General features: G+C 40.0%; 1 protein-coding gene across 1 annotated transcript in view; it reads left to right on the plus strand.

Moving 5' to 3' along the window:
- The window catches only part of SPAG17 (sperm associated antigen 17), a 249,707-nt gene that overhangs the window by 199,278 nt on the left and 24,666 nt on the right, over positions 1-25,763 (plus strand). The window contains exons 40-46 of the mRNA XM_047784894.1: positions 255-302; positions 4,108-4,207; positions 5,199-5,301; positions 7,276-7,407; positions 14,838-14,974; positions 22,972-23,156; positions 25,071-25,131. Coding sequence (XP_047640850.1) covers positions 255-302; positions 4,108-4,207; positions 5,199-5,301; positions 7,276-7,407; positions 14,838-14,974; positions 22,972-23,156; positions 25,071-25,131 — 766 coding nt within the window. The remainder of the gene's footprint in view (positions 1-254; positions 303-4,107; positions 4,208-5,198; positions 5,302-7,275; positions 7,408-14,837; positions 14,975-22,971; positions 23,157-25,070; positions 25,132-25,763) is intronic.

A 25,763-nucleotide genomic window follows, 5' to 3' on the forward strand; every position in this document is an offset into this window, starting at 1 on the left:
AACATCTTCCTTTTGGTGGGGGCGATTTTCACATTTATACAACAGCTTCAGATACTGTTATCTGGGCACTTGGAGAGGAGCTACAGCAGAGGCTATGGGGGCAGGAAGGTCCCATAGGGTCCCCCTGAGTTACAAGTACCTCAGCCTTTCACCGTCCACAGGGTTAACAATTTATTAGACAGAGAGGATTTTTCTTTTATTGTTTGTGAGCTGAAAACACTGTCCTTTTTCATTGCACTTTTCCTTTCACGCAGGCACACAGAAGTAACAAAGCGCTGGAAGGAAAAGTTAGCTCAAAAGAGGTAATTCCATTGCAGGAAGGGGGACCCCTTCCAGGCCCCGAGCATGGGCTCCTGTCTTAACTCTTGGAAATGAATTGTCTGAGGACACATATGTGCTAACAAAGTCAAAGACTTGACTGGGAAGGGGGCCTGGGCAGAGAGCAGCAGGGTAAAGGAACCCAGGAGAACGGCTCTGCCACATGGCTCGCAGTCTTCGGTTTTATGGGAATGGGGTTAAATTCCAGGTTGTCTCTGGTCAGTTGTCTTGCTTGGCTCGTACTTGAAGTGACTCAGGGTCCTTTTCTGTAGCCAGCGCAGCTCTCAGTCAAGATGGATTCCAGCGCCGAGGATTCTGGGGGGTGGGTTGTCTCCTCCCTCATTCCTTCAGCGGGAGGCGGTTTGTTAGTTCCCTGTTCCTTATTGGGATCTCCTATCATGAGACAACCCGTACAGTTGATCATCGTTCCTGGACAGGGGTGAACAGTTTCGGTCAAAGGTCCCCTAACCATTCTATCCTGAAGTATACGTATACGGGAGCATGTGAAAAGGCCCAGGGTTGTGGAGTCGTAGACTTTTAGAATGGGGTAGGTTGCAAGATCCCTCCATCCAGGCCCCTCTCTGTCTTGTAAATCTCTGTATGTTTCTGCCCAGTGGTCATTCATCTTTCAGGCAATGCCATTATTATCTTTTGAGGAAGCCCATTTGCCCATTAGTAGATCCTCTCTGTCTCTCATGAGCACGACAACGCTCGGGTCGTCCTGTGCTTGGGTGACTCTCACAAGCTCGTAAATGTTCTAGACCTCCGTGCAGAGCATCGCCATCGCCATCCAAGGATGCTTACAAAGCACATGAGGAACGTGCTCTAGCCATTGTGGGCTTTGGTTTCCTTTCAAGCCTGGCTGAGGATCCTAACCCGGGCTCTCTTGCCATAAAGAAAGGAAGTCAGCTTGTATTTATGGAGTGTCTAGTAGTATGTTTAGTACCATTGTACACGTTTGCGTGGCTCCTCTCCAGAATGACTCCCAGGATGAATATGCTTCTTCGTTAAAATGTCTGGGTTACCGTGTGGAATGCGCTGGTGAAGCGGTGAGATAAGACCTTTGGTCTCATGGGCCCCTCTGTAAAAGGTCAAAGTAGAAGGTCTGGATTGTCCTAAAGAATCTCCCTGAAAGAACTGCCAAGAGCCTGGGGATGGGGAGTGCCGGTGAGGAAGGAGATGGAGAGGTTGGGCTTCATTTTCATTCGATACTTTTTCATGCTTTTTGAATTATGTACATGTGCACATGTCATCCATTCACATTTTTTTGAATTTTAGAAACATTAACCATTTCATTTTTATTGAAGGACAGTTCATTACAGTAATATTATATAAGGTGCAGATGTACAATATAGCGATGCACCATTTTTAAAGGTTACGCTCCATTTATAGTTACTATAAAATATTGGCCGTAGTCCCTGTGTTGCACAATCCATCCCTGTGGCTTATTTTATACTGAATAGTTTGTACCTCTCATCCCCTACCCATTTGTTGTCCTTCCCCCACTGTCCTCTCCCCACTGGTAACCACTAGTTTCTTCTCTATATCCTTGAGTCTGCCTCTTTGTTACGTTCAACTGTCTGGTGTATTTTTTAGATTCAAACTTTAACCCATAGGTAGGTAGGTAATGGCAAGCCGACCAAAGTTGTTGAAGAAGAAAGTGAAACATAAGTTGTATGTCCCAGGAAGAGAAGGGCTGGCCATGGACAGTGGATGGGGGAGGAGGCGTTAAGGAGGGAGGAAGTTTCAAGGAAATAGAAGGTGGACCACAAAGGTCAGATGCCTGGAAGAATCAGAGAGGAAAATGAAAAGAGGAAGTTGGGCTTATTAGTTGGAAGGTTTACTGATTTCTTTTCTAAGAACACTTTTAGTATCTTTTTTTTTTTTTGTCTTTTTGCTATTTCTCGAGCGGCTCCCATGGCATATGGAGGTTCCCAGGCTAGGGGTTGAATTGGAGCTACAGCCACCGGCCTACGCCAGAGCCACAGCAATGCAGGATCCAAGCCACGTCTGCGACCTACACCACAGCACACGGCAACGCTGGATCCTTAACCCACTGAGCAAGGGCAGGGACCGAACCCGCAACCTCATGGTTTCTAGTCAGATTCGTTAACCACTGCGCCACGACAGGAACTCCAGAACAGTTTTAAGAGAGTGGTAGGCAGTGGCCAAACTGCCATAGATTTAATCTGAGGCAGTAGAGATATTTTAATGAGAAATTCAAGTTGTTTAAATAAGACAGTGGATTCAGTGAGTATTTCCAGCGAGACCATTTAGTGTAAGAGAAGCAGCCCTGGTCTTAGAGCCAGCAGACCTAGAATCCTCTCTAGTTTGATTACTTGCAGACTGTATGATGCCAGCTGGTTGGTTTATGTCAGAAAAATTGACTTGAGGAATTCACTTTGCTTATCTATGAAATAAGAGTGATTAAAGTACAATCTCTGTCAGTTCACATACCGCTGACATGCATGTGCACTTGTCAAGATCAGGGGATGGAGACAGGCACCCTAGATTTTAATTCAAACTTTACCTCTTACTAGCTATGTGATTAAATAGGTTACTTAAGTTCTCTACCCCTTGATTTTTTTTTTTTAATGGCCACACCTGCAACATATGGAAATTCCCAGGCCAGGGACTGAATCTGAGCCGCAGCTGTGACCTACACTGCAGCTGCAGCAACGCTGGATCCTTTAACCACTGTGCTAGGCTGGGGATCAAACCTAAGTTTCTGTAGTGACCCAAGCTTCCGCAGTTGGATTCTTAACCCACTGTACCACAGCAGGAACTCTTACACCTTGATTTTTTGACCAATAAATTGGGGGTAAGAATAATAACTCATGGAGTTATTGCACGATTCAATGTAAAGTACTTTGGAACGTTCCAGGCGTGCAGTAAGCACTTAAAAATGAAAACTCTTCCAGACAGGGCTAGGTTCAGCTGCATTTAACAGACAACCCCCAAATCAGTGCTTTTACAAGAAAGAAGTTAATTTTCTCAAATGTGAAAGAAGTCAGAAGCGGGCAGCCTGTGCTAGGCAGAGCCACAGCGTCATCAGGAGCTAAGAGTCCTTCCTTTTTTCTGTTCCATCATTCTTAGCACATGACTTCCATCCTCAAGGTTACCTCATAGTTGCAAGTAGGAAAGGAGGTTAGGCAAGGACAAAGGGAAAGCCTTCCAGCTGAGTTAGCAGACCCTCTTTAAAAGCTTCCTCGAGTCTTACCCAGGGGCTTCCGTTTACATCTCATTGGCTATCCCTATATATAAGGAGGGCTGGGAAGTGTGGTCTGTAGCTGGAATGTTGCCTCCCCAACACAGGTTCTGATATTGGAATCATAATACTAGCAGGAGTATTATGATTGTTTTTATTTTATGTTGTGATCATTAATCACATGATTCATAAGCCATTCATTCCCCAGGTTTTAGTTTTTGTTACCATGGCTACTGCAATTGTAGAAATCAGTAGAACCCAGTTGGCAGTTAAACCACAGAGAAATGGAGAGACATCCAAAAAGGTCAACCTTGTGCTTTGTAGCCTTTTGAGACCGACTGTAAAATCAAACTGCCAGGTGGTATCATTATTCCCCATCTTATACAAAAGTCTGATTCCTGAAGTACTGATTCTAGACGAAGCAGAAAATAAACTAAAACAAGTTGACCCAAAAAATGCAAGTTTATTCTTAGCAGTTTACTGTTAATGATCCACATTTTCTGTGGGATTTAGAGCTAAAATACAAATAACATTTTAAAATATTCTGTGTCTGTCTTGCATCATTATGGAATATCAACCAGGAAGGAAATTGAAAAAACACAAAATTATCTAACAGAAATTCGGAACAAAGTAATATCACCCTACTTCAAATCTGAACTGAGCAAGACATATCAATCTCAGGTAATTGAATGTAATTAACAAAAATTGAATAAGAGTCTTCATAAATATTGATACAATGCCTATGCTATTAACATAACTACCTTTCCTAAAGTTGTTTGTTTCTTGCTTCAATCATCAACCCAACTAACTCATACTCTTCAAATCCATGTGTCCTTACAAACATATGAGATGGAAATTTATTTTTATTTATGTATTACTATGTAATTTAATATTTATATAATATATATTTATGTATTATATGTTTATTATATCTGTTTACATGTATAATATTTATGTATTATATGTTTATATATTTACACGCATGTAATATTTATGTATTACTGCATATAATACTTATGTATTACTACAGTTCCACCTTTCTGCCTTGCATTATCACCATTCTTTTTTGGCCATGCCTGCAGCATGTGGAAGTTTCTGGGCCAGGGATTAAACCCACACCACAGCAGCGACCCGAGCTACTGCAGTGACAATGCCAGGTCCTTAACCTTCTGAGCGACACAGAAACTCGGTATTATCGATATTAATTACCTTCTCCCATCTATTTTAAGCCTTTCTCTGGGTTACATTGTCCCTATTGGTGATTATCCTCTGATAAATCCCATTTTGAAGGTTTTATTCTATTAAAATGACCTCGCCCATCAGCTGCAGAGGCAACACTGAGAGACTGTGAGTTCTCGGAAGCCCCTGGGGCAGAGCACTTCTCTCCTCTTCTGTGAAACCTTGAAACTCCCAAGCAGAGGGGGTATTGTCATGTGTTCACAACTCCCTGTGCTTCTCTGAAAATCCCAGATGCTGTTATTAACCAGAGGCTCCCTGACGAAAAAATTACAGACAAAATCTAGAATTGAGTTAATCAGTCTCCTGAAAAACTTAAAGTTTGCAAACTTTCTTTTCAGGGCCTTAAAAAAAAATGCTTTCATCATTGCTCACATGATTGTGGCAGTTGCCTTCCAGCCATGTGTAAAATAAGGCTTTGGTTTTTTCCTTTCAGTGTGGTTATCTGGACGCCCTTTCCAAAAACTTGCCTCCTCTTACAAAGAAAAATGAGGATGCTTGCAAATCAGCTGTTCAGAATACCTCCAGTCTTCCTCCAGGTAATGTGTTCATGTAGCTCTTATTCCTGTTAATATGATTAAATGAAAAATACTTAATTGTGGCGCCTTAGAACATAACTAGTTCCAACCACTTTTTCTCAGTCATAGCTAATGACCCAACCTCCTGTAACTGCTTTATTACAGATTTGACTGAGTTATATACGAGGAAACTAAGATGGAAATAAAAGTTAGTTTTCATCCTGTTTGCTTAAAATTAAGCTAAAAAGCATTAAGAAAACCTGACTAATTTTAAAATCAAGGGAGCAAAGAAAAGTTGGTTGGAGAACAGGGCATTCACATGGTCTCCAGGTATTGCCTCACATGTGACCTGCTAATTATAAGCAGGAGAATGTGCCTTTACAGGGAGATGACATTTTCCACCTTAACCAAGTGATCACACTTGCACCAATCATGAGACAACCTAGGATTAGATGCCTTCTGGTATAATGAAATATGAAATTCCCTGCTGAATAGCATTGAGAACTTTGTCTAGATACTCATGTTGCAACAGAAGAAAGGCTGGGGGAAAAATGTAATTGTAATGTATACATGTAAGGATAACCTGACCCCCTTGCTGTACAGTGGGAAAATTAAAAAAATATATATATATGAAATTCCCAGAGCCTGTGTAGAATTCTCGCCTAAAATCCTTACCCTGGATTTAATCGAAAGGAAACAGTCAGACAAATCTAGCAAATCTAGAATGTAGACATTTTACAAGACAACCGACCTGGACGCTTCAAAAAAGTCAGTGTCATTAAAAAGATTTTAAAAGATGGGGTGATTGTTCTATATTAAAAGAGACGAAAGAGGCATTAGAAACTACTTGTGATTCATACATTTTGGATGCTGGACTAAGAAAAAAACAGCTGTAGACGATATTTCAGAGCAACTGCCTGCGTTTGATTTAGCGACTCTGGATTAGAGGACGTTGTGGAAAGTCTTCTTGGGTGTGATGATGGTGTTGTGGGCATGGAGGAGAATGTCTTCGTTTCCGGCGATGCCTGTTGAAGAATTTAGGGATGAAGTGAAATTTAGTGCTTCTCATTAATAAACTGGGTTGTTAAAACACCCAGATAGAGGGAATTTTTACCGTACAATACAAGTGCCACACGTTTAGCTGCCTGGCATGAGCACAGCCAAAGGAGACATCCAATAACCACAGGGTTTGCAAAGCAAAGGCTGGAACCATGACTTGTAAATGTGATGGGGTGAAATCAGGGATGAAGGTGGGTGGTGCTTGTGCTGCCACCTGCATCCTGCATGGACGGCACAAGCCAATCAGGCCCACTCTCCCTTTGAAAGGGAGTGAGGCCACCGTTTTTTCAGCACAGATCTCCAGGCAGCCACCACCATTTAACACAAGTAGAAATGTGTTTGTATCCCCAGTTTTTGATATGTAGGCACATTCTCCTGCTTATAATTAGCAGGTCACATGTGAGGCAATACCTGGAGACCATGTGAATGCCCTGTTCTCCAACCAACTTTTCTTTGCTCCCTTGATTTTGATATATCTACTTTAAATGTTTGTTTCATATTGCACTGATTTCCTAGAGTGCATTCTAATAAAGAGCAACATTTTCATGGTAGTAAATGGATTTAAGATTGGAAACTTAAAAAAAAAATCACATCTCAATTACTCTTGTCAGGTAAAAGTTTCATAACCCAATAAGATAACAACTACTGAAAAAAAATAGATAACAACTACTCTGTGGTCATAAGGCCAGAAAGAACCAACTAGACAGTGTGAGCCTTAGGAATACTGTCCTGTTTTTCCCTGGCACACATAGAACCTTATAATGAAGAATCCTGGCCTCTTAATGGCTTGTTTCCATTTAGTCTTTCTGTAGAGGGTGGGGGAAAGGTACCTTGTTCATTGTAAAGAATAATACAACCACTAGTAGTCATTGTATCATTGTTCAGAATGTCATTTTAAAACATTTGCTTTGGGTTTTGTTTTTTTTTTTTTTTTAGATTCCCAGAAAAATAAAGCTTCAGAACAGGAATCCTCAGATATGCTTAATCTTCCAAAATCAGATAACCTTATGAATATCAAAGAGTCTACCAGTCAGAAACAAACTGAAAATTTAACAGAATCTACCAAAGGTGCGGCAGTCATTTGCTTTATCTCGTTGCTCAAAATCAAATATCATGTCTTTTTAGAGTATGGGAGATTGCCCTGGGGCTTAGGATATGGATTGTGGTTACAGAAAAAATTCTAGTGGGTCAAGGATCCTGAACCTATGGAACTTTGTAAGGCTTCTTAGCACATCAGAGTATCTCAGAAATATTTTGTGAGTGATTACAAGTCCAAAATTTAATGAAAGAAATGACAGCTTTTTTTTTAGATGTGTTATTTTATGTCTTCTTTTTTTGACTCATTTATTATTTTATTTTACCCCTCATGGTTCTAAGAGCTTATGTGATTTACTGAAAGTCAAGAACCTGGTAGCTTTTTATGAGCAGCCGGTAATTGATAGTTGGGCATAGATTTGCCTTTCATTTCAGTACTTCCTTGGTCTACAGGTGCTAGAAGAGAAACATAAGATGTTGTCTCTGTCTTACGTAGCACATCCATCATCTTACTGGGGCAGCAGAAACTGAGGTATGGACCACTACGGAATAATATCCAGTCCCCATAGAGTCACATCACCCAGGTTTCACGGAAATTAATTCAGCTAATTCAGTTGGTTAAAAGGCAGGAAGAGAGGGAAGGAGGAAGGAAGGGAAAGTAATTTAACTTGCATAGATAAATTCGTACCCTTTGATTCCTGTGGGCAGGTTCCATATTGAAAGTGAGATGGGACTGTGCTCTTGGGTCTTAGTTGCCTCTTACAGAGCATCTTGCAACATTTACAGTGAATTGAGAGATTTAACTTACTCAAGCCTTTTGCCTTCCTGACTTTAATCTTAATCTCTCGTATAAAATTTATTCATTTAGAAGGTGATTTCCTCAGTGCCTGCTGTATGCCAGACATTCTTCTAGGCTTGAAAATACAGCCGTTAAGAAGCCCTGCAAAGCCATATGGAGCAGAACATACTGTAGATAGAACCAGACAATAAATAAGTAAACAAATAAATGAGATAAGTTGAGATTATAATAAGTGGTGTCACATAATGTAACAGTATAATATATGGAGAGTGTCTCGGGAAGAAGGACAGCCTTCCTTAGGGGGTTTAGAAGGTCCCTCTTTGATGGGACATTTGAACTGAGACAAGGAGGACGTCATGCAAAGACTGGGGGAAAGGAATATTCCAGGTGGTGGGAACAGCAAATATGAAGGACCTAAGGGAAGAAAAAAAAATGAATGTAAGGCATGGAGCTGGAAGAAAATGGGCATCGGAGCAGGTAGAAGAAATTGAGGTCAGAGAGGGGCAGAAATGAGATCCAGTGACACTGCATAGGGAGCTTGGAGTTTTATTCTAAGTGGAGTTGTGTTCAAACACCACTGGAAGGTTTAGAGCAGGGTAATGACATGACTAATGTATACTTGTAGCTGTGTGGACAGTAGCTTGTGGCAAGGGAAGGGAGGAGTGGGGAAAGTGGAAACAGGGAGGAAGCAACAGAAGATGCACATGAGCGTGCACAGAGACCTGGACAGAGAGGCTCAAGGTGGAGAGGGTGAGAAGCAAATTAATTGGAAATATATCCTGAAGGTAGAGCCTACAGAGTTTGCTGGTCAATTAGATGTAGGGGTGAGAAATAAATAAGAGAAATCAAGGGTGACTCCTAAGTTAAGTAATGTGAGGCTGAGAATTGGTAGCTGTCACAAGTGTCCAGGTGGTGCTGATGTTGCTGATACAGGATCAAGTTTTGAGAACCACTGCCCTATGGCAAATTGTGGAATGTCAAAATCAGGCAGAGGAGGAGCCCGTAAAGGCAACTAAGAAGAAAAAGCCAACAAGATAGGAGAAACACAAGAGCATGAAAATCACTGAGTGTTTCAAGTGTATCAAATGTTCCTTGAAAGATTGAGTGAGATAAAGAATGCCAAGGGGATTAGGTCAGAGGACAGCCACTAGCGACCTAGACAAGAGCAGTTTCAGGGCACAGAGGAGACCCAAGCCAACTCAAGTGGATTATGTACAGAATGGCTGAAGAGGAATCAACAGCAGCAGCAGGAATACAGAGCTGTATCCAAGAGTTTTGCTAAAAAGAATAAGGAAGTGGCATTGCAGCTGGAAGGAGATGTGTGACCAAGGAGAGGTTTTTTTTTAAAATGAGAAATAGAGCATGTTGGTTTGCAAACAATGATGATTCTGTAGCAAACGAGAACTTAGGGTACAAGAGAAAAGGGCCTAATTGAAGGACAGCAAGGTGTTAAAGAAGGTGAGAGAACATGACATTTGGGGCAAAGCCTGAGTGGCAGAGTTGACCTTGGGTGTGCATATGGTCACATCTTCCACAATGACAGGAGAGAGTAGAAAGAATACTACTTTCTATATGGGCTAGTGGGTTGATACGTTTGATATTGGGAAGATGAGCGAGTCTGATGGCAAAGGAATGACTCTAATGATAGAACATAAAATCCATTCCAGAGAAACAGGAAAGCAAAACAAGAAGGGGTGACTGATTGTTTAAGGTGGCAAGTGTCCGTTGATTTAGAGGTCTTAAGGCGGTCAAATAATTGCTTGACAGATATGATAGAGCAATAAGCTAAAAGAAAAAGAGGCAGTGATCTAGAGAAGGCAGCTCGAAACAGGGACGTGGACAGTGGTAGAATTATTGGTGTTGGCAAGGGCCAAGGTGTGACCATGGTAGTTTCCGAGACAGAGAAGAAGAAAAGATGACGAAACAGGGTGAGGGAGAATCAGAGAGGACAGGGTGTTGGGTGGGTCATCTAGGGGATGTCACCCGCAGAGATGAAGTGGAAGACCATCCCAAGTGTCAGGATCTGCAGTGAATCGAGGGAATGATTGAGGTCAGTAAATAGCAGCTACTGGAGACGTCGTAGGCAAAACAGTCTCATGGCAGGAGCTTCAAAGGAATGGGAGTGTTTGAAGGAGGAAAAAAATTGTTTTGAAATAAAGGGAACACGTACACACTGAGATACCTAAGACAATAGACAGTATTGTAATTCCACTCTAAGTGGAAAATTAAATTTTGATCAAAACAATAAAGTCGAACAAAGCCAAGAGTAGGAAGAGATGAAGACAGCAGTGGGGAAAGCTTTAATGGGAGAGATGGTCTTAAAGAATAAATCGAACTGCATAGATTTTAAGATTTAAGACCGGATCACCCGAGACAACTCTCATTTCACTTGAGGAAACTGACACCTAGAAAAAGTCAAGCAACATCTGAAATCACACAGCAAATTTTGGATTGCACCAGGGCCAGATCATGAGCTTTTCGACTCTGTATTTGCTGTTTTATTACAGTGCCCTCCACAGGTAGGGAAGGAAAACAAAAAAGAAAGTGTTCAAAAGCCTGAGTAGAAATGAACTGGAGGAGTTCCTGTCATGGCGCAGTGGTTAACGAATCCAACTAGGAACCATGAGGTTGTGGGTTCGATCCCTGGCCTCCCTCAGTGGGTTAAGGATCTGGCATTGCCGTGAGCTGTGGTGTAGGTTGCAGAAGTGGCTTGGATCCCGCGTTGCTGTGGCTGTGGTGTAGGCCGGAGGCTACAGCTCCAATTATACCCCTAGCCTTGGAACCTCCATATGCCGCGAGAGCAGCCCAAGAAATTGCAAAAAGACAAAAAAAAAAAAAGAAATGAAATGAACTGGAAACCAATGTATAGATCAGAGTATTCTGATTTGGTAATAGTACCAGATAATGTTTGGAAAACACAGTAGAGTCAGCTAGAGGAGATTTGGATTTTGTGAAATAAAAATGAACTTGGTGTTCGCTGTGATAACACATCATAGATCCTATAGTCGCTTGAATAACCAGTGCTGGGGGCTGTGCACTGGCTGACTATGCAGCCATGGCTCCGTACTGCAGGCAGCATGAACTGGGGATGGCACCAGGGCCCCTGAGATCTGATGGTGCTGCTTCTTCCCAACCCCATGCTCAGTGCCACAGATGTGCAAAGTGTGCCAGCCTTTCTCCAGGGAGGCAGTTGTTAAGCTTTTCCCAGCTGACTACCGGCCGTAGGGAGAGCTCGGGTTATTCTGCTCTCTCCCTGAAGGAGCACTGTCCTCCATGGCTGGCTGTCCTCATGCTGAAGGGCTGAGGGTCCAGTGAGGTGGCTCAGGAGAGATGGATTGCAGGCTGCTGCCCTTAGCCTCTGCTCTGAACTTGGCGGGGGGGGGAGGGGGGCACGTATACATACATTTCTGGGTCAAATCAAGTCCTATGGCCAAGCTCAGAGTCAGCGGTGCAGAGAAGTACACTCTACCCACAGCTGTGCCATGCTCAGAGACAAAGGAAATAAAGCTGTGCTCTGAGAGGAAGTTAAAACAAAAACAAAAAAAAACATGATTGTGCATGAATACTACAGTTGGTTTCAGCATAGAAACAGGGAACCATTACTGGTTCTTCAGTTGGGTCAGGTCCCAGTCCAATTTCAGATGATATCACTAGTTGGACCATCCCAGTTGTTTAAATATTAAAATACCTTTGTATCAGCTGTAGCCAGCTGCCTCCATCCCCTAATCCCTGGGGCAGCCCTGGGTAAATTCAGTGGATGGTAATCTGTCTATTATGGGAGGCATATTTATCAGAGCAGAGATAAGGCTCTACCTGACTCCTTATATAGTGGCTTATGACTTGTAGTAATAACATATAATGACACATAATATATAATTATATAATGACATATATATACATATACACACATATATATATATAATATGACTTATAGAATGATTTATACAGGCTCCACCTGACTCCTTATATAATAGCTGTTACATTGGATATACTGCTTAACCTTTCTTTCTCTTCCTTCTCCTCTTTTGTAAAGAGAATATAATAGGTATATACATCCTAGGGTTGTGAGAATTAAATTAGTATATGTAAAATCTTTGCACCAGTGCCTGGCACATGATAAATGCCATATCAGTATTTATTATTAATAATAGTCTGAGTGATTATTTGGTAAAATGTATTCATATAAAATAGTAATACACATATGGTAAGAATATAAGCAGAAAGATACATCAAGCTATTAGTATGGTTGCCTGCGTAGGCAGTAGTGACTGCAGGGAATAAATGAACTAAAACGTTCTCTCTGAGCTTCATCCTCAGAGATTCAGACTCTGTTCTGGTCTGAAATATGGCTTGTCTGGCACATGGCTAGGGAGTCTCTATTTTTCCAGGGGATTATGATGTACAGATGAATTTAGGACGCACTGAGTAGTTGTCTAGAAAAAACTCACGACTCAAACAGAAAGAACACTTCTGTGACCAGAAGTGCATGGGTTTTTCTCACGCCAAGCTATTCTGCAACACCAGCTGGGTGTCCTACAATTCAGTTCAGTTCTGCTACAAACCAGGGTTAGCACAGACAAGGCTGTCCCTCTCACTTCAGATGCCAGTTGTAGGCCTGGATTGTCCCTTGTGTTTCTGAGCAGTCAGCTATAATTGGGGTTTCCATGACCTTCTCCTATGGTTCAATAATTTGCTAGAACACTTCACAGAACTCATATGTTATTATAGAAGAAGGGACATGATAAATGGCATAGTTGAGCAGGAAGAGGAAGAGGTATATGGGGCAAGGTCTGGAAGTGCTCAGCACAGTAGCTTCTGACCCTGTGGCATTGGGGTACACCAACCTCCCGCATGTGGATGTGCTTACCAACTTGGAAGCGCCCCGAACCCTGTACTGAAGGAGTTTTGAGGAGGCTTCCTCATGCAAGCATGATTAACTTCCTCTCCATGTCCTCTCTCCTTCCCAGAGGATAGGGGGTGAAGCTGAAAGTCCCAAGCTTCTAGTCATGGCTTGGTCTTTCTGGTGACCAGCCTCCATCCTGATGCTATCCAGGAGCCCACCAAGAATTGCCTCATTCAGGTCAAAAGACACTTCTATTACCCAGGAAATCCCAAAGGATTTAGGAGCCCTCTGTCAGGAATCAGGGTCACAGACCAAATAGTAAAACAAAAGATGCTCCTAGCACTCTTATCACTTAGGAAATTATGAGGGATTTAAGAGCTCTGTGCTGGGAACCAGGGGCAGAGACCAATGTGCATTTCCTGTTATCTCACACTATCAGGAGTGTGCCCTTTGTGGAATCTGACACACCTGGGCACACATTCCAGCCCTGCCACTTTTCAATTTCTCGAACAAATTTCGGTTTCCCCCATGTGTAAAAAAGAACTAATATTACATTAGTTAGGACTCCTCAGTTTGAGAACTGAAACTCAAATTCATTGAACAACAACAAAAATGCCAGGGAGTGGGTGGTATTTATTGGTGTTCAAAGCAAACCACGTAAAGATGTGGCTATGGTGCCAGCCCAGGGATGGCTGGATGCAGACACCGAGGCTTTTTAGGAGACCATTTGCATCTGATTGTCTCCCTGGGCATCCTCCCTCCCTCCATGTTGTCACATCCCTGCTTGTCCCTGTTTGTTTGACCCTCTCCTGCAAAGGACAGGCTCTGTCCATGTGGCAGGGATGTGACCAGAGAGGTCCAGGATTCTGTTTCTTTCAGATATGTAACCCAATGGGCGAGATGGGATCAGCCCTGTCAGCTACAGTGGAAATATCCCAGTGAATATCCTTGGCTTTGGATGGCTCATGTGCCATCCTGATGGCTGGGGCCAGGGATGCTGTGGCACGAGAAGTATGCATGGAAGGATTGGGTTGGGGGGTGGGGAGAGTGCTGAGCATGAAAGATTACAGTTACTGTAACCCTCAGCTCAGAGGACTTTATGAGAACGAGCTGAGATACTCTGTGTGAAAACATACGAGTGGTACTTGCCTGCAGACAGTGACAGTCAAATATTGGTTCCCTTTCCTTTCCTCTCTGGATGATCTGATTCAAGAAAAGATGTTTAAATACGCTGACCTAAGGCACAATTCTTAGTTAGACCTCCTGGATATTCAGAGACTACATACAGCAGCAGCTGTGCCGATTATTGACTTTCACTCACTCTGTCACCAAATTTAGTGATCAGAGGATTTAATTCCCTGGTTTAATTTATCTATAATTGCTACACCACTTTTTTGAACTACAAATTTACTCGTTGAAACAAAGAAATGCTGAAGATTCTTTTTTTCCATGTTAGTTTTAAAAAGAAACCTTTGAGAGTCAACAATTTCATGAACTATATATACCTCATTGATCCACGGGCAAGTCACTCGACTTCTTAGAATCTGATTTCCTTCATTTATGTAAAAAAGGTGATGCCAGTAGCATCTGCCCTGGGCATCTCATAGGATTGTTGTGAGGACTCATCTCAGGTAAAATCTCTTTGCAAAATGTAAAGCCAGAACACTAGAGTTAAGAAAAAGCCTTTGTTCCTGTCAACAAGCTCTTTAAGAAGGAAAGAAGAGTCTCCCAAGTTGGTTTTGTGTTCTGTGCTTTAGTTTGACCTTGAGTGCCCTTGGAAACAATGTCTACATGGTATAATTTCAATGTTCTCTCTGATAGAACCAGAATCGTGTGTGCCCGTGAAAATTCCAACCCAGTCATTGCTGCAGGATGTGGCAGGACAAGCAAGGAAAGAGAAAGTGAAGCTGCCTCACTATTTGCAGAGCGCCAAGCCCAAGTCTCAACCTCTCGCAAAGGTAAAACAGATATGGGAAGAAATTTCCCAGACCCAGGTAGTGTTTCATGTATTTCTGGCTGATTAAAGAGATGGATTTCCAGCCACAGTGTACGGCTATTTGCTATATAAACCATCTCAACGTGAAGACTTTCAGATCACACAGGGATAAACTAAGGCAGTGCTTTCCTGGAACCAGCTCATACAGGCTGAAGAGAAGAATTTTATGAGCCAGCTGTTGACCCTTCACTAGCTGGCAGTCAGCCATGCCATAGATATTGGCAAATGCTACTGACGAAGGTTCTTTTCAGTGAGCCAGTTTACCAGCACACTACTGGCTCAGGGGATCTTTGGATGCCCTTCCCAAGACTCAGGATAAAATCCAGATGACTTAGCATGACTACAAGGCATGGCTGCATTTGCTACTTTACCCTCATTTTGTCCCAAACTCACTACACTTCACCCACTGTAGGCTTCTCTTAGTTCTTTAAAAAATACCAGGCTCCTTCCTCAGAGCTGCTAAGATTAACATTCCATCTCAGCTCTGTTGGGAAGCCATTCTTGAGCCTACCAATCAAGTCTCGATAGATATCCTTTAGAAATTTCATGGCACACAGTATTCATTGCCACTGGACAATTTATTGCAGTGTATATAAGTGATGTGATAGTGCTTCTCAAATTTTAACGTGCACATGTGTTGTTTGGGCATCTGGTTAAAATACAGATTCTGACTCACTGGGTCCATTGTGGGGCCTGAGATTCTGCAGTTTTTAACAAGCTCCCAGGTGAGGTCAGTGCTGCCAACCTGGAAAATAACAACCTAAGGCAGTAGTCCTCCATGTGCGATTACCTGACTGGCAGCATTGGCAGTACCTGGGACCTTGTTATAAATGCAGATTCATGGGCCGCATCCCAGATGTCCTGATGGAGAAACACGGGGTGGATTCAGAAACCAGTGTCTTAAAGCGTCCTCTGGAGACTGTGCTCCCCTTCAGAGCAGGTTTTCTTGATCTGTGTAGACCCTTCCCCTCCCCCCTAACTACCGTCTACCCCACCCCATCCCAGATTTGCTGATGGAGAAACTCTGGGAGTGGGGACAGCAATTGATGGCTTAACCAGTCCTCAGGTGATTCTGATGGGGTTCAAGTTTGATAATCATTGGCACAGAAGAAAGAGCATAAACTTCAGAATGAGGCAAACTTGAGTTTGAGACTTTACCCTGCCACTGATGAGTAGGTTATATGTCTTTCCAGTCATTGAACTTTAGCTTCTTTATCCTTAAAACAGAGCCTAAAATACCTCCTTACAGTGCTGTGGTAAGGATTCGATAGACCATGAATGATCATTTCCTTCTCCAGCCAAGCAGTTGTTTCCCTCTGGTGACAGGCTTTTTTCTTTTTTAAATTGAAATATAGTTGACATAACAATATTATATTATTTTCAGGTATACTGCATAGTGATTTGACATTTGCATACATTATGAAATGATCAGTCACCACCATACATCTAGTAACCACCTGTCCTATACAGTTATTATAACATTATTTGCCATATTCCTTATACTACATCTGTATGCCTTATTTATAATTGGATGTTGGTACCTCTTAATCCCCTTACCTATTTTGTACCCCCCATCTCCTCCCTTCTGACAACCACCTGTTTGTTCTCTGTATCTATGAGTCTGTTTTCATTTTGTTTTGATTATTTTGTTTTCTAGACTTCACATATAAGCGACATGATACAATATTTTCTTTTTCTTTGAAATATTTCACTTAGCATAATTCCTTCTAAGTCCATACATGTTATCATGAATGACAAAATTTCCTTTTTTATATATATTATCTATATTTATATATATCACATCTTCATTCATCTATCAAAGGACATATATGTTGCTTCCATATCTTGGTTATTTTAAATAATGCTGCAATGAACATTGGTGTAGATATGTATATTTTTTAATTATTATTTTTGTTTTCTTTCAGTAAATGCCCAGAAGTGAAATTGCTGGATTGTATGGCAGTTTCTATTAATTTTTTGATGAATCTCCATACTGTTTTCAGTAATGGCTGCATCAATTTACAGTCCCATCAATAGTGCACAAGGGTTCCTTTTTCTCCACATCCTCGCCAACACTTGTTATTGTCTTTTTGAGGGATAGCCATTCTGATGATGCGATGTGGTATCTCATAGTCGTTTTGATAGGCATTGACCTGATCATTGGTGATGTTGAGCATCTTTTCATGTGTGTATTGACCATCTGTATGTCTTCTCTGAAAATGGTCTATTCATGTCCTCTGCCCGTTTTTTTAGTCATTTGGTTTTTTGATGTTGAGTTGTTTGATATTTTTGTATATTTTGGATATTAACCCCTTATCAGATATCTTGTTTATAAATATATTTTGCCATTCAGTAGGATGTCTTTTCATTTTATTGATAGATTCCTTCACTGTGCAAAATTTTTTAGTTTGTTGTAGTCTCATTTGTTCATTTTTGCTTTTGTTTCCCTTGTTTGAGGAAACAAAGGTACTAAGATTGATGTCAAGAACGTACTGCTTATGTTTTTTTCCAGGAGTTTTATGGCTTCAGGTCTTACATTTAAATATTTAATATATTTTGAATACTTTTGTATACGGTGTGAGAAAGTAGTCCAGTTTGATTACTTTGCATGGTGCTATCCAGTTTTCTCAGCATCATTTATTGAAGAGGCTATCTTTTTCCCATTGTATATTCGTGACTGCTTTGTCATCAATTGATTAACCGGTAAAGCCTGGGTTAATTTTTGGGCTCTCTATTCTGTCCCATTGATGTAAGTGTCTCTTTTTGTGCCAGTACCATGGTGTTTTGATTACCCCAGCTTTGTAGTATAGTTTGAAATTAGAGCACACGAAACCTCCAGTGTTGTTCTTTCTCAAGATTGTGTTGGCTATTAAGGGTCTGTGGTACCCCATAGAAATTTTAGAATTATTTCATATAGTTCTGTGAAAGATGTTCTTGGTATTTTGGTGGGGATTGCATTGAATCTGTAGGTTACCTTGGACAGTACTGTCATTTTAACAGCATTCTTTCAATCCATAAATCTCGTATATCTTTCCATTTGTTTGTGGTGTTGTCTTCAATTTCTTTCATCAGTGTCCTGTAGTTTTCAGAGTACAAATCTTTTACCTCTTTGTTTAGACTTATTCCTAGGTATTTTGTTCTTTCAATGTAATTGTAAATGGGATTGTTTTCCTAATTTCCTTTTCTGATAGTTCATTATTAGTGTATAAAAATGCGATAGATATATCTGTATATTTTGTATCCTCAACTTTACTGAATTAAGTCATCAGTTCTAATTGTGTTTATGCATGTGTTTTGTAGATTCTGTCCATAATATTATATTTGTTTTACCACATATCTGTTCATTAATTCACCTTGTTTTTGGTGTGCTTAAAAGTAAATTGCAGATATAACTACATTTGCCCATAAATAAACAAACATGCACATCATTACCTAGAGTTCAATATTTGTTTATATTTTCCTTTAATATAAAATTTATATGCAATAAAATTCACTAATCTCAAGTGTGTATTTGCTGAGTTTTGATAAATGCATATACTTGTGTAATCCATATCCTTAAAATATGGCTCATTGCAAAGTTCTACTGGTTTTTTGGTAACATCTTTAGGATTCCTTATGTATAGTATTTCATCTGCAAATAATGAGAGTTTTATTGTGTCCATTCCAATTTGGAGTCCTTTTATTTTGTTTCTTGTCTGATAGCTGTGGCTAAAACTTCTGATATTACATTTTGTTTCTTGTCTGATAGCTGTGGCTAAAACTTCTGATATTACATGAAAGTGGCAGCAGTAGGCATGTTGTTTTGCTACTGATCTTAGAGGGATGCTTTCAGCTTTTTACCATTGAGTATGGTGTTAGCTGTGGGCTTGTTATAGATGGCCTTTGTTATGTTGAGGTATTTTCCCTCTATACCCACTTGGTTGAAAATTTTTATAAGTGGTTGTTGAATTTTGTTAAAAGCTTTTTCTATATCTTTTGAGATGACCATATAGTTTGATACATAACTTGATCATGATATATGATTCTTTTAATGCTTTTTTGAATTTGGTTTCCTAATACTTTGTTAAAGATTTTTATATCTAAAGTGATACTGACATATATAATTTTCTTTTTTGTGGTTATCTTTGTCTGGTTTTGGTATCAGTTTGATGCCAGCCTCATAAATGACTTCAGAAGCTCTCCTTCCTCTTCAGTTTTTTGGAATAGATTCTTTTTTTCTTTTTAGGGCTGCACCTTTGGCACATGGAAATTTCCAGGCTATGGGTCAAACAGCAACACCAGATCCAAGCTTTATTTGTGACCTATACCGCAGCTTGCAGCACTTCTGGATCCTTAACCCACTGAACGAGACCAGGGATTGAATCCACATCCTTATGGATACTAGTCAGGTTCTTAACTCGCTATGCCACAATGGGAACTACAATCTTTTGGAATAGTTTAAGAAGAATAGATCTTAACTATTCTTTAAACATTTGGTAGAATTCACCTTCAAAGCCATCTGGTCCTTGAAATTTGTTTGTTGGGATTTTTTTTTAAATTATTGATTTTGCTACTGGAAATCAGTCTGCTCTTACTTTTATTTCTTCTTGATTCAGTCTTAGGAGATTATATGTTTCTAGAAACTTATCTATTTCTTCTAGGTTATCCATTATATTGGCATATAATAATTTATAGTAATCTCTCATGATCTTTTGTATTTCTGTGATGTTGGTTGTAACTTCTCTTTCATTTCTGATTTTATTTGTGCTCCCTCTCTTTTTCTTGAGGAGTCTGGATAAAAAAGGCTTACTAATTTTGTTTATCTTGCAAAGAAGTAGCTTTTAGTTTCATTGGTCTTTCTCTTGTTCTTTTGTTATCTATTTTATTTCCATGCTCATTTTTATTATTTTTCTTTCCCTCTAATTTTGTGTTTTGTTTGTTCTTTTTCTAGTTTTTTAGGTATAATAGCCTTGTTTATTTGAGATTTTTTTATTTCCTGAGTTAGGCTTGTATTGCTATTAAACTTCTCTCTTAGAATGGTTTTTGCTGTGTGACAAAGGTTTTGGATTTTTGCGTTTTCATTCTTAACCTGTCTGTAGGTATTTTTAATTTCCTTTTTTACTTCTTCAGTAATCCATTGATTGGTTAGGAGTATGTTGTCTAGCCTCTGTGTTTTTTGCAGTTTTTTCTTTGTAGTTGATTTCTTGTCTCAAAGGGTTATGGTTGGAAAAGATGCTTGATATGATTTCAGTCTACTCAAGTTTTTGAGACTTGTTTTGTGGCTTAGCATTTGATCTATCCTGGAGAATGTTCCATGTACACTTGAAAAGAATGTGTATTCTGTTCTTTTGGGATGAAATGTTCTGCATGTATCTATTAAGTCCATTGAGCCTGACATGTCATTCAGGGCCAGTGTTCCTTTATTGATTTTCTCTTTGGATAATTCATTGATGTAAGTGGGGTGTTACAGCTATCTTTATTATTATGTTACTGTGAATTTCACCCTTTATGTCTGTTAATATTTGGTTTGTACAGTTAGGTGCTCCTATGTTGTGTTCATATATATGTAGAATCATTGTATCTTCTCGTCTGACTGATCCTTTTATCATTATAAAATGTCCTTCTTTGTCTCTTCTCTTGTCATTTTCATTGGGCATTGACTATCTTTTTCCTTCCTTTTACTTTCACTCTGTGTCTTTAAATCTGGAATGAATCTGTTGTTGACAGCATATACATAGATCTTGATTTTTATCCAAGACAGTCTTTCTCTCCTTTTGCCTTTTTAGGGCTGCACCCAGGGCATATGGAAGTTCCCAGGCTAGGGTCAAATCAGAGCTATAGCTGCTGGCCTACATCACAGCCACAGCAATACTCAGATCTGAGCCATGTCTGTGACCTACACCACAGCTCATGACAATGCCAGAGCCTTAACCCACTGAATAATGCCAGGGATCAAACCCTCATCCTCATAGATACTAGTCAGATTTGTTACTGCTGAGCCAAGATGGGAACTCTCCATTTTGTTTTTTGATTAGAAGATTGAGTCCAATACTCGTGGTTTGTTGACTACCTTTAGTGTTACGTTTGGATGTCTTTTTATTTTTTTGTGTGCACATTATAGGTTTCTGGTTACTATGAAGTTTATATATAACAACATATAACCATAGATATAAATATAGATTTAGATTTTTTTAGGGCTGCACCTGTGGCATATGGAAGTTCCCAGGCTAAGGGTCAAATTGGAGCTGAAGCTGCCAGCCTACACCACAGGCTCAGCAATCCCAGATCTGAGCCATGTCTGCAACCTACACCACAGCTCATGGCAACACCAGATCCTTAACCCACTGAGCAAGGCTGAGGATTGTACCCACATCCTCGTGGATACCAATTGGGTTCATAACCCACTGGGCCATAATGGGAACTCCCTATATATGAGAATTTGAAGTTGATAATTTCCTAAGTTTGAACACATTGTAACAACTCTTCATTCCCTTATAAACATTCCATGTTTTTTTGTATTTTATATCTTTTTGTTTTGTGTACCTTTTACTTATTGTGGATCTATCTACTTTTGTTTTTTAACCTTCCTATTAGTTTTCCTACTTTTGTCTTTTAACCTTCCTATTAGTTTTATAAGTGTTTGATAACTACTTTTACTATATATTTGCCTTTACCCCTGAGGTTTTTTCATTTAATAATTTTTATAGTTCTAGCTGGCCTTTTCTGCTCTGAGAAATCCCTTTGACATTTCTCTTAAAGCCAGTTTAGTGGCACTGAACTCTCTTAGCTTTTGCTTGTTTGTAAAACTCTTTATCTCTCCTTCAAATCTGAATGATAGACTTTCCAGGTAGAGTGTTCTTGGTTGTAATTTTTCCCCTTTCATCACTTTGAGTGTATCATGCCACTCCCTTCTGGCCTAAACAATTTCTGCTGAAAAGTCAGCTGATGGTCTTACGGGAGTTCTTTGTACATAACTAGTTGCTCTTCTCCTCCTGTTTTAAGATTCTCTTTATTTTTTCCATTTTGATTAATTTAATGTCATGATATGGACTTCTTTAGGTTAATCCTGTTTGGGATTCTGTGTACTTCCTGGACCTGAATGTGTTTCATTTTCCAGGTTAGAGAAGTTTTCAATTAAGGTCTCTGCCCCATTCTCTTTTCTCCATCTAGGAACCTTATAATGTGAATGTTAGTTTGTTTTTGTCCTAGAGATCTCTTAAACTCTCCTTATTTTTTTAAATTCTTTTTTCTTCTTTCTGTTTGCTTAGGTGATTTTTACTACTGACTTCCAGATTGCTGACCCATTCCTCTGCATGATGTAATTTTACTGTTGATTCCTTATAGTGCATTTTTTATTTCAGTTATGTGTTCTTCAGCTCTGGTTTTTCTTTTTCTCTTTGTTAAAATTTTGACCATATTCATTCATGCTCCTCTTGCAAGTTCACTGAGCATCTTTTAAATCATTATCTTGAGCTCTTTATTGGCTGGATTGCTTACTCTTCTTTTTTTAGTCCTTTTTCTGAGGTTATGTGTGGTCCCATTATTTGGAATGTATTCCTCTGTCTCCTCATTTTGCCCAACCTCTGTATTTATTTCTGTATGTTAGACACGTTGGTTACATTGCCTGGTCTTGAAACAGCCTTATGTAGGAGATGTCCCATGGACCCAGCAGCATGCTCCCCTTTGGTCACCAGAGCTATGTACTCAAGGGTGCCTTTAGGTGGGCTACATGAGCCTTTCTGTTGTGGCAGAGCCTCCTACTGTGGATACACTGGTAGGGAAGGCTGGCCTCAGCCCAGTTCGCTGCAAGGCCCTACCTTGCGTAGTGACTGTAGGCTGGCTGGAGGATGAGGTAAGCTTCCTGCATAGTTTGTTTCATGGCCCAGGCTGGGAGTGGGGGTGGGCATAGCCTTTTTCTTATCTTGAGAATGCAAAATAGAACCATTTCTTTATATTTTATTGCTTTTTCTTCAATGCCAGGTGCAAGATTTTGTTGGAGGAAGAGTGAGAACATCCTCTGTTGCATCTGCTGCCATTAATAATATAAGTTCATCCCCTTTTGGATTCCACCTTCTCCCACCCTCAGTGAAGTTTGGAGTGCTCAAAGAAGGACACACCTATGCAACCACTGTAAAACTCAAGAATGTTGGAGTTGACTTCTGCAGGTGAGGCCAAATCTCCAAATGTCTTAGATCACCTTCTCCTCCTGTGACTTTTCTTTGGCTGCCTATACCAGTGAAGGTTTACTGAACTGAACTGTAATTACGCCTGAACTTTTGACTCTTGAAACCATTTGTTCACGCTCTCCCTAATTCAGTTGTTCTTTAACAAATCAGTATTTACCAAGTCTAAACTATATAGTGGGTACTTCCTTGTCTTTTCATTAATTATTATTCACACTTCAGTAAGAGGAACTCAATTTTGCCTGATCTGTACTAGCAAAAAATGAAGAGGAAATTGTACAAGGTTACGATAACTAATACACAAAATTGCAAGTTTATTTTATCAAATCCACCACCAACTATAATACCAGCTAACATCAATTTTACCTTTGTGATTTAAATGTGATTTTAATTCCATTAATTCTGCATAATTGAGGCAAAAATAAAGTAACCCTGAACCATATGACATGGAATTTATAACAAATACCTTAACTCACAGTGTGTACTCCCAATTGCAAATACATGGTATTTGGCATTCAGTGACAAGAAAGACTCAGTCCTTCATTTTCAGATCAAAACCAATAGATTTTATAGTTCCTTAAAGACTATTATAAGGGAACAAACTGAGTTTAAATTTTGACAAACTTGATCAAAGGTCTTGTAGGCCCCTGCAAGACTAGATCTCAGATCTCCCAAGTACCAGTTGATCGGAGCACCTTATGTTATCAACACAGCTGTGGTCACTGCTTTTTGTGGGAGAGCAGCCTTTCCCATTAGGTCAGTATACCATAAACCTATACCAAAACAACTCCCAATTACAAATTCTCCTCTATACTGTTTTGAATTAAACTTAAGGACCATGTGGGTTTTTCCCTCCCTAAAAATGGAATAAATGCTTATTTCAATTGCAGACTTATTCTCAGTGTAAGTAGCAAGTCTTCAAGAATACTTGTGACTCTAGGCTCAGAATTGCAAATCAGATGGAGAAAAGCTACAGGGGCATCCAGTTGCAAAGATCACCATCTCATTTTAGTTGAGGCCTCTCCTCAACTTCAGGAATCATGTTCACTTCCTTAGAAACAACCTGATGAGGGACCCAGGCCACTAGATTAGACATTATTTTTTTTAGGTTATTTAAAACAAAGTGGATGGTGAGAAATAGTCAACTTCAAACTAATGAAATTCATCTCTGTAGACTCAGGTGTCCAGTACAGAATTTTAGTGTTAGAGATTTCACTCCTCAGCTTGTTAAGTTCAGCCACAATAGGGCAAAGGCGATGGTAGAGAGAGTGGGATTGAGGTCGACATGGAGGTAGGTTTTCCTTGGCATTTTAATTTACTCCAGGTCTTTAACCTTCAGGCAGAACCCACAAACCACAGGAAGGGGAAGAGCTCAATAGGCACTATGTGTGAGCAAGGGGCTTTTCAAGTTCTCCAACATTTTCTGAGCCTTTTCTGTCTCTCTTTTCCCCAAACATGCAAACCTCATACCACGACAGAGCAAGATTGGCTCCCACGCTCCACTGCTTTCCAAAAGAGCCTTTATTCTTCAGCTTAATGATCTGGCAGTCAGCATTTGTGTTCACGCTGGCAGCTACACTGCAATGCACACACCGGCCAAATATTCATAACACCCAGCCCAGGCCTGAGCTGCTCATCAGCATCCAATGACAAAGGGTTGAAACTCAGGTTTGGAGTCTGTTTGACGCCAGTGAAGACTGTTGAAAAGGCAGTCATGAAACAGGTCCCAGATCCTTCTCCCAAGTGGATATTAGGTTATTTTTCTAATAGTCTGGACCCCCTGCTCTTGTGTAGCAAATATTAACACCTTCCTGAGTTTATTGCTTCCCAGTTCATTTGCGTTCATGTTTTTCATTGTAGCATAAATTTATTCCCATCTTTTTTTTTTCCTGGTAGGTTTAGGGTGAAACAGCCCCCACCCAACACAGGACTGAAAGTGACTTATACACCTGGGCCTGTAAGTCCTATGTGCTGTCTGTTGTGTCTGTGTGCGTGCATAGAAATAGGTACATGTTTCAGTGAAGTGAGCTTTTAAGTCATTCTACCTGTTTACTTTAAACCATATATAAGTCTACCTGTTCACTTTAAACATATGTACATGTTTCTGGTGAAGTGAGCTTTTAAGTCATAAACCTATTCACTGTAAACCTCTGTTTTTTTATTTATTTTTTTATTTTTTTAGTATCATAAGCAAAAGAGTCCTGGTGTTTGTAGAGTATCTGGCTTGATAACACTTACTTCATGTAACAACCATGAGCAGATCCAGTGTAACTAGAATTAAACTTCCAGCTGTGGAGTTGTATTCCTCCAATACTGCAGTTCTATACAGTTGTCTGAAAATCCCTTTTAAAAAATTAAATATTATTTAACATGCACTTGGAAAACTGATTACCTGAAGATAGCCTATAACAAATCCTTCTGCATGGTGCAAAATCATTTGAAAAATAAATATCCTGTTCTTCATATTTTATGTAAGTAAAGTTTGTTCTCAGTATTTGCTAGAGATTATTTGATGACATTTTAAGAAATAGTAGTATATTTAAATTCACCAGCTGTCTCAAGTCTCCAAAATTCTCTGAAAATACAAAT

This window comes from Phacochoerus africanus, chromosome 6 (genome assembly GCF_016906955.1).
Source record: "Phacochoerus africanus isolate WHEZ1 chromosome 6, ROS_Pafr_v1, whole genome shotgun sequence".
NCBI classification, from domain to species: Eukaryota; Metazoa; Chordata; class Mammalia; order Artiodactyla; family Suidae; genus Phacochoerus; species Phacochoerus africanus.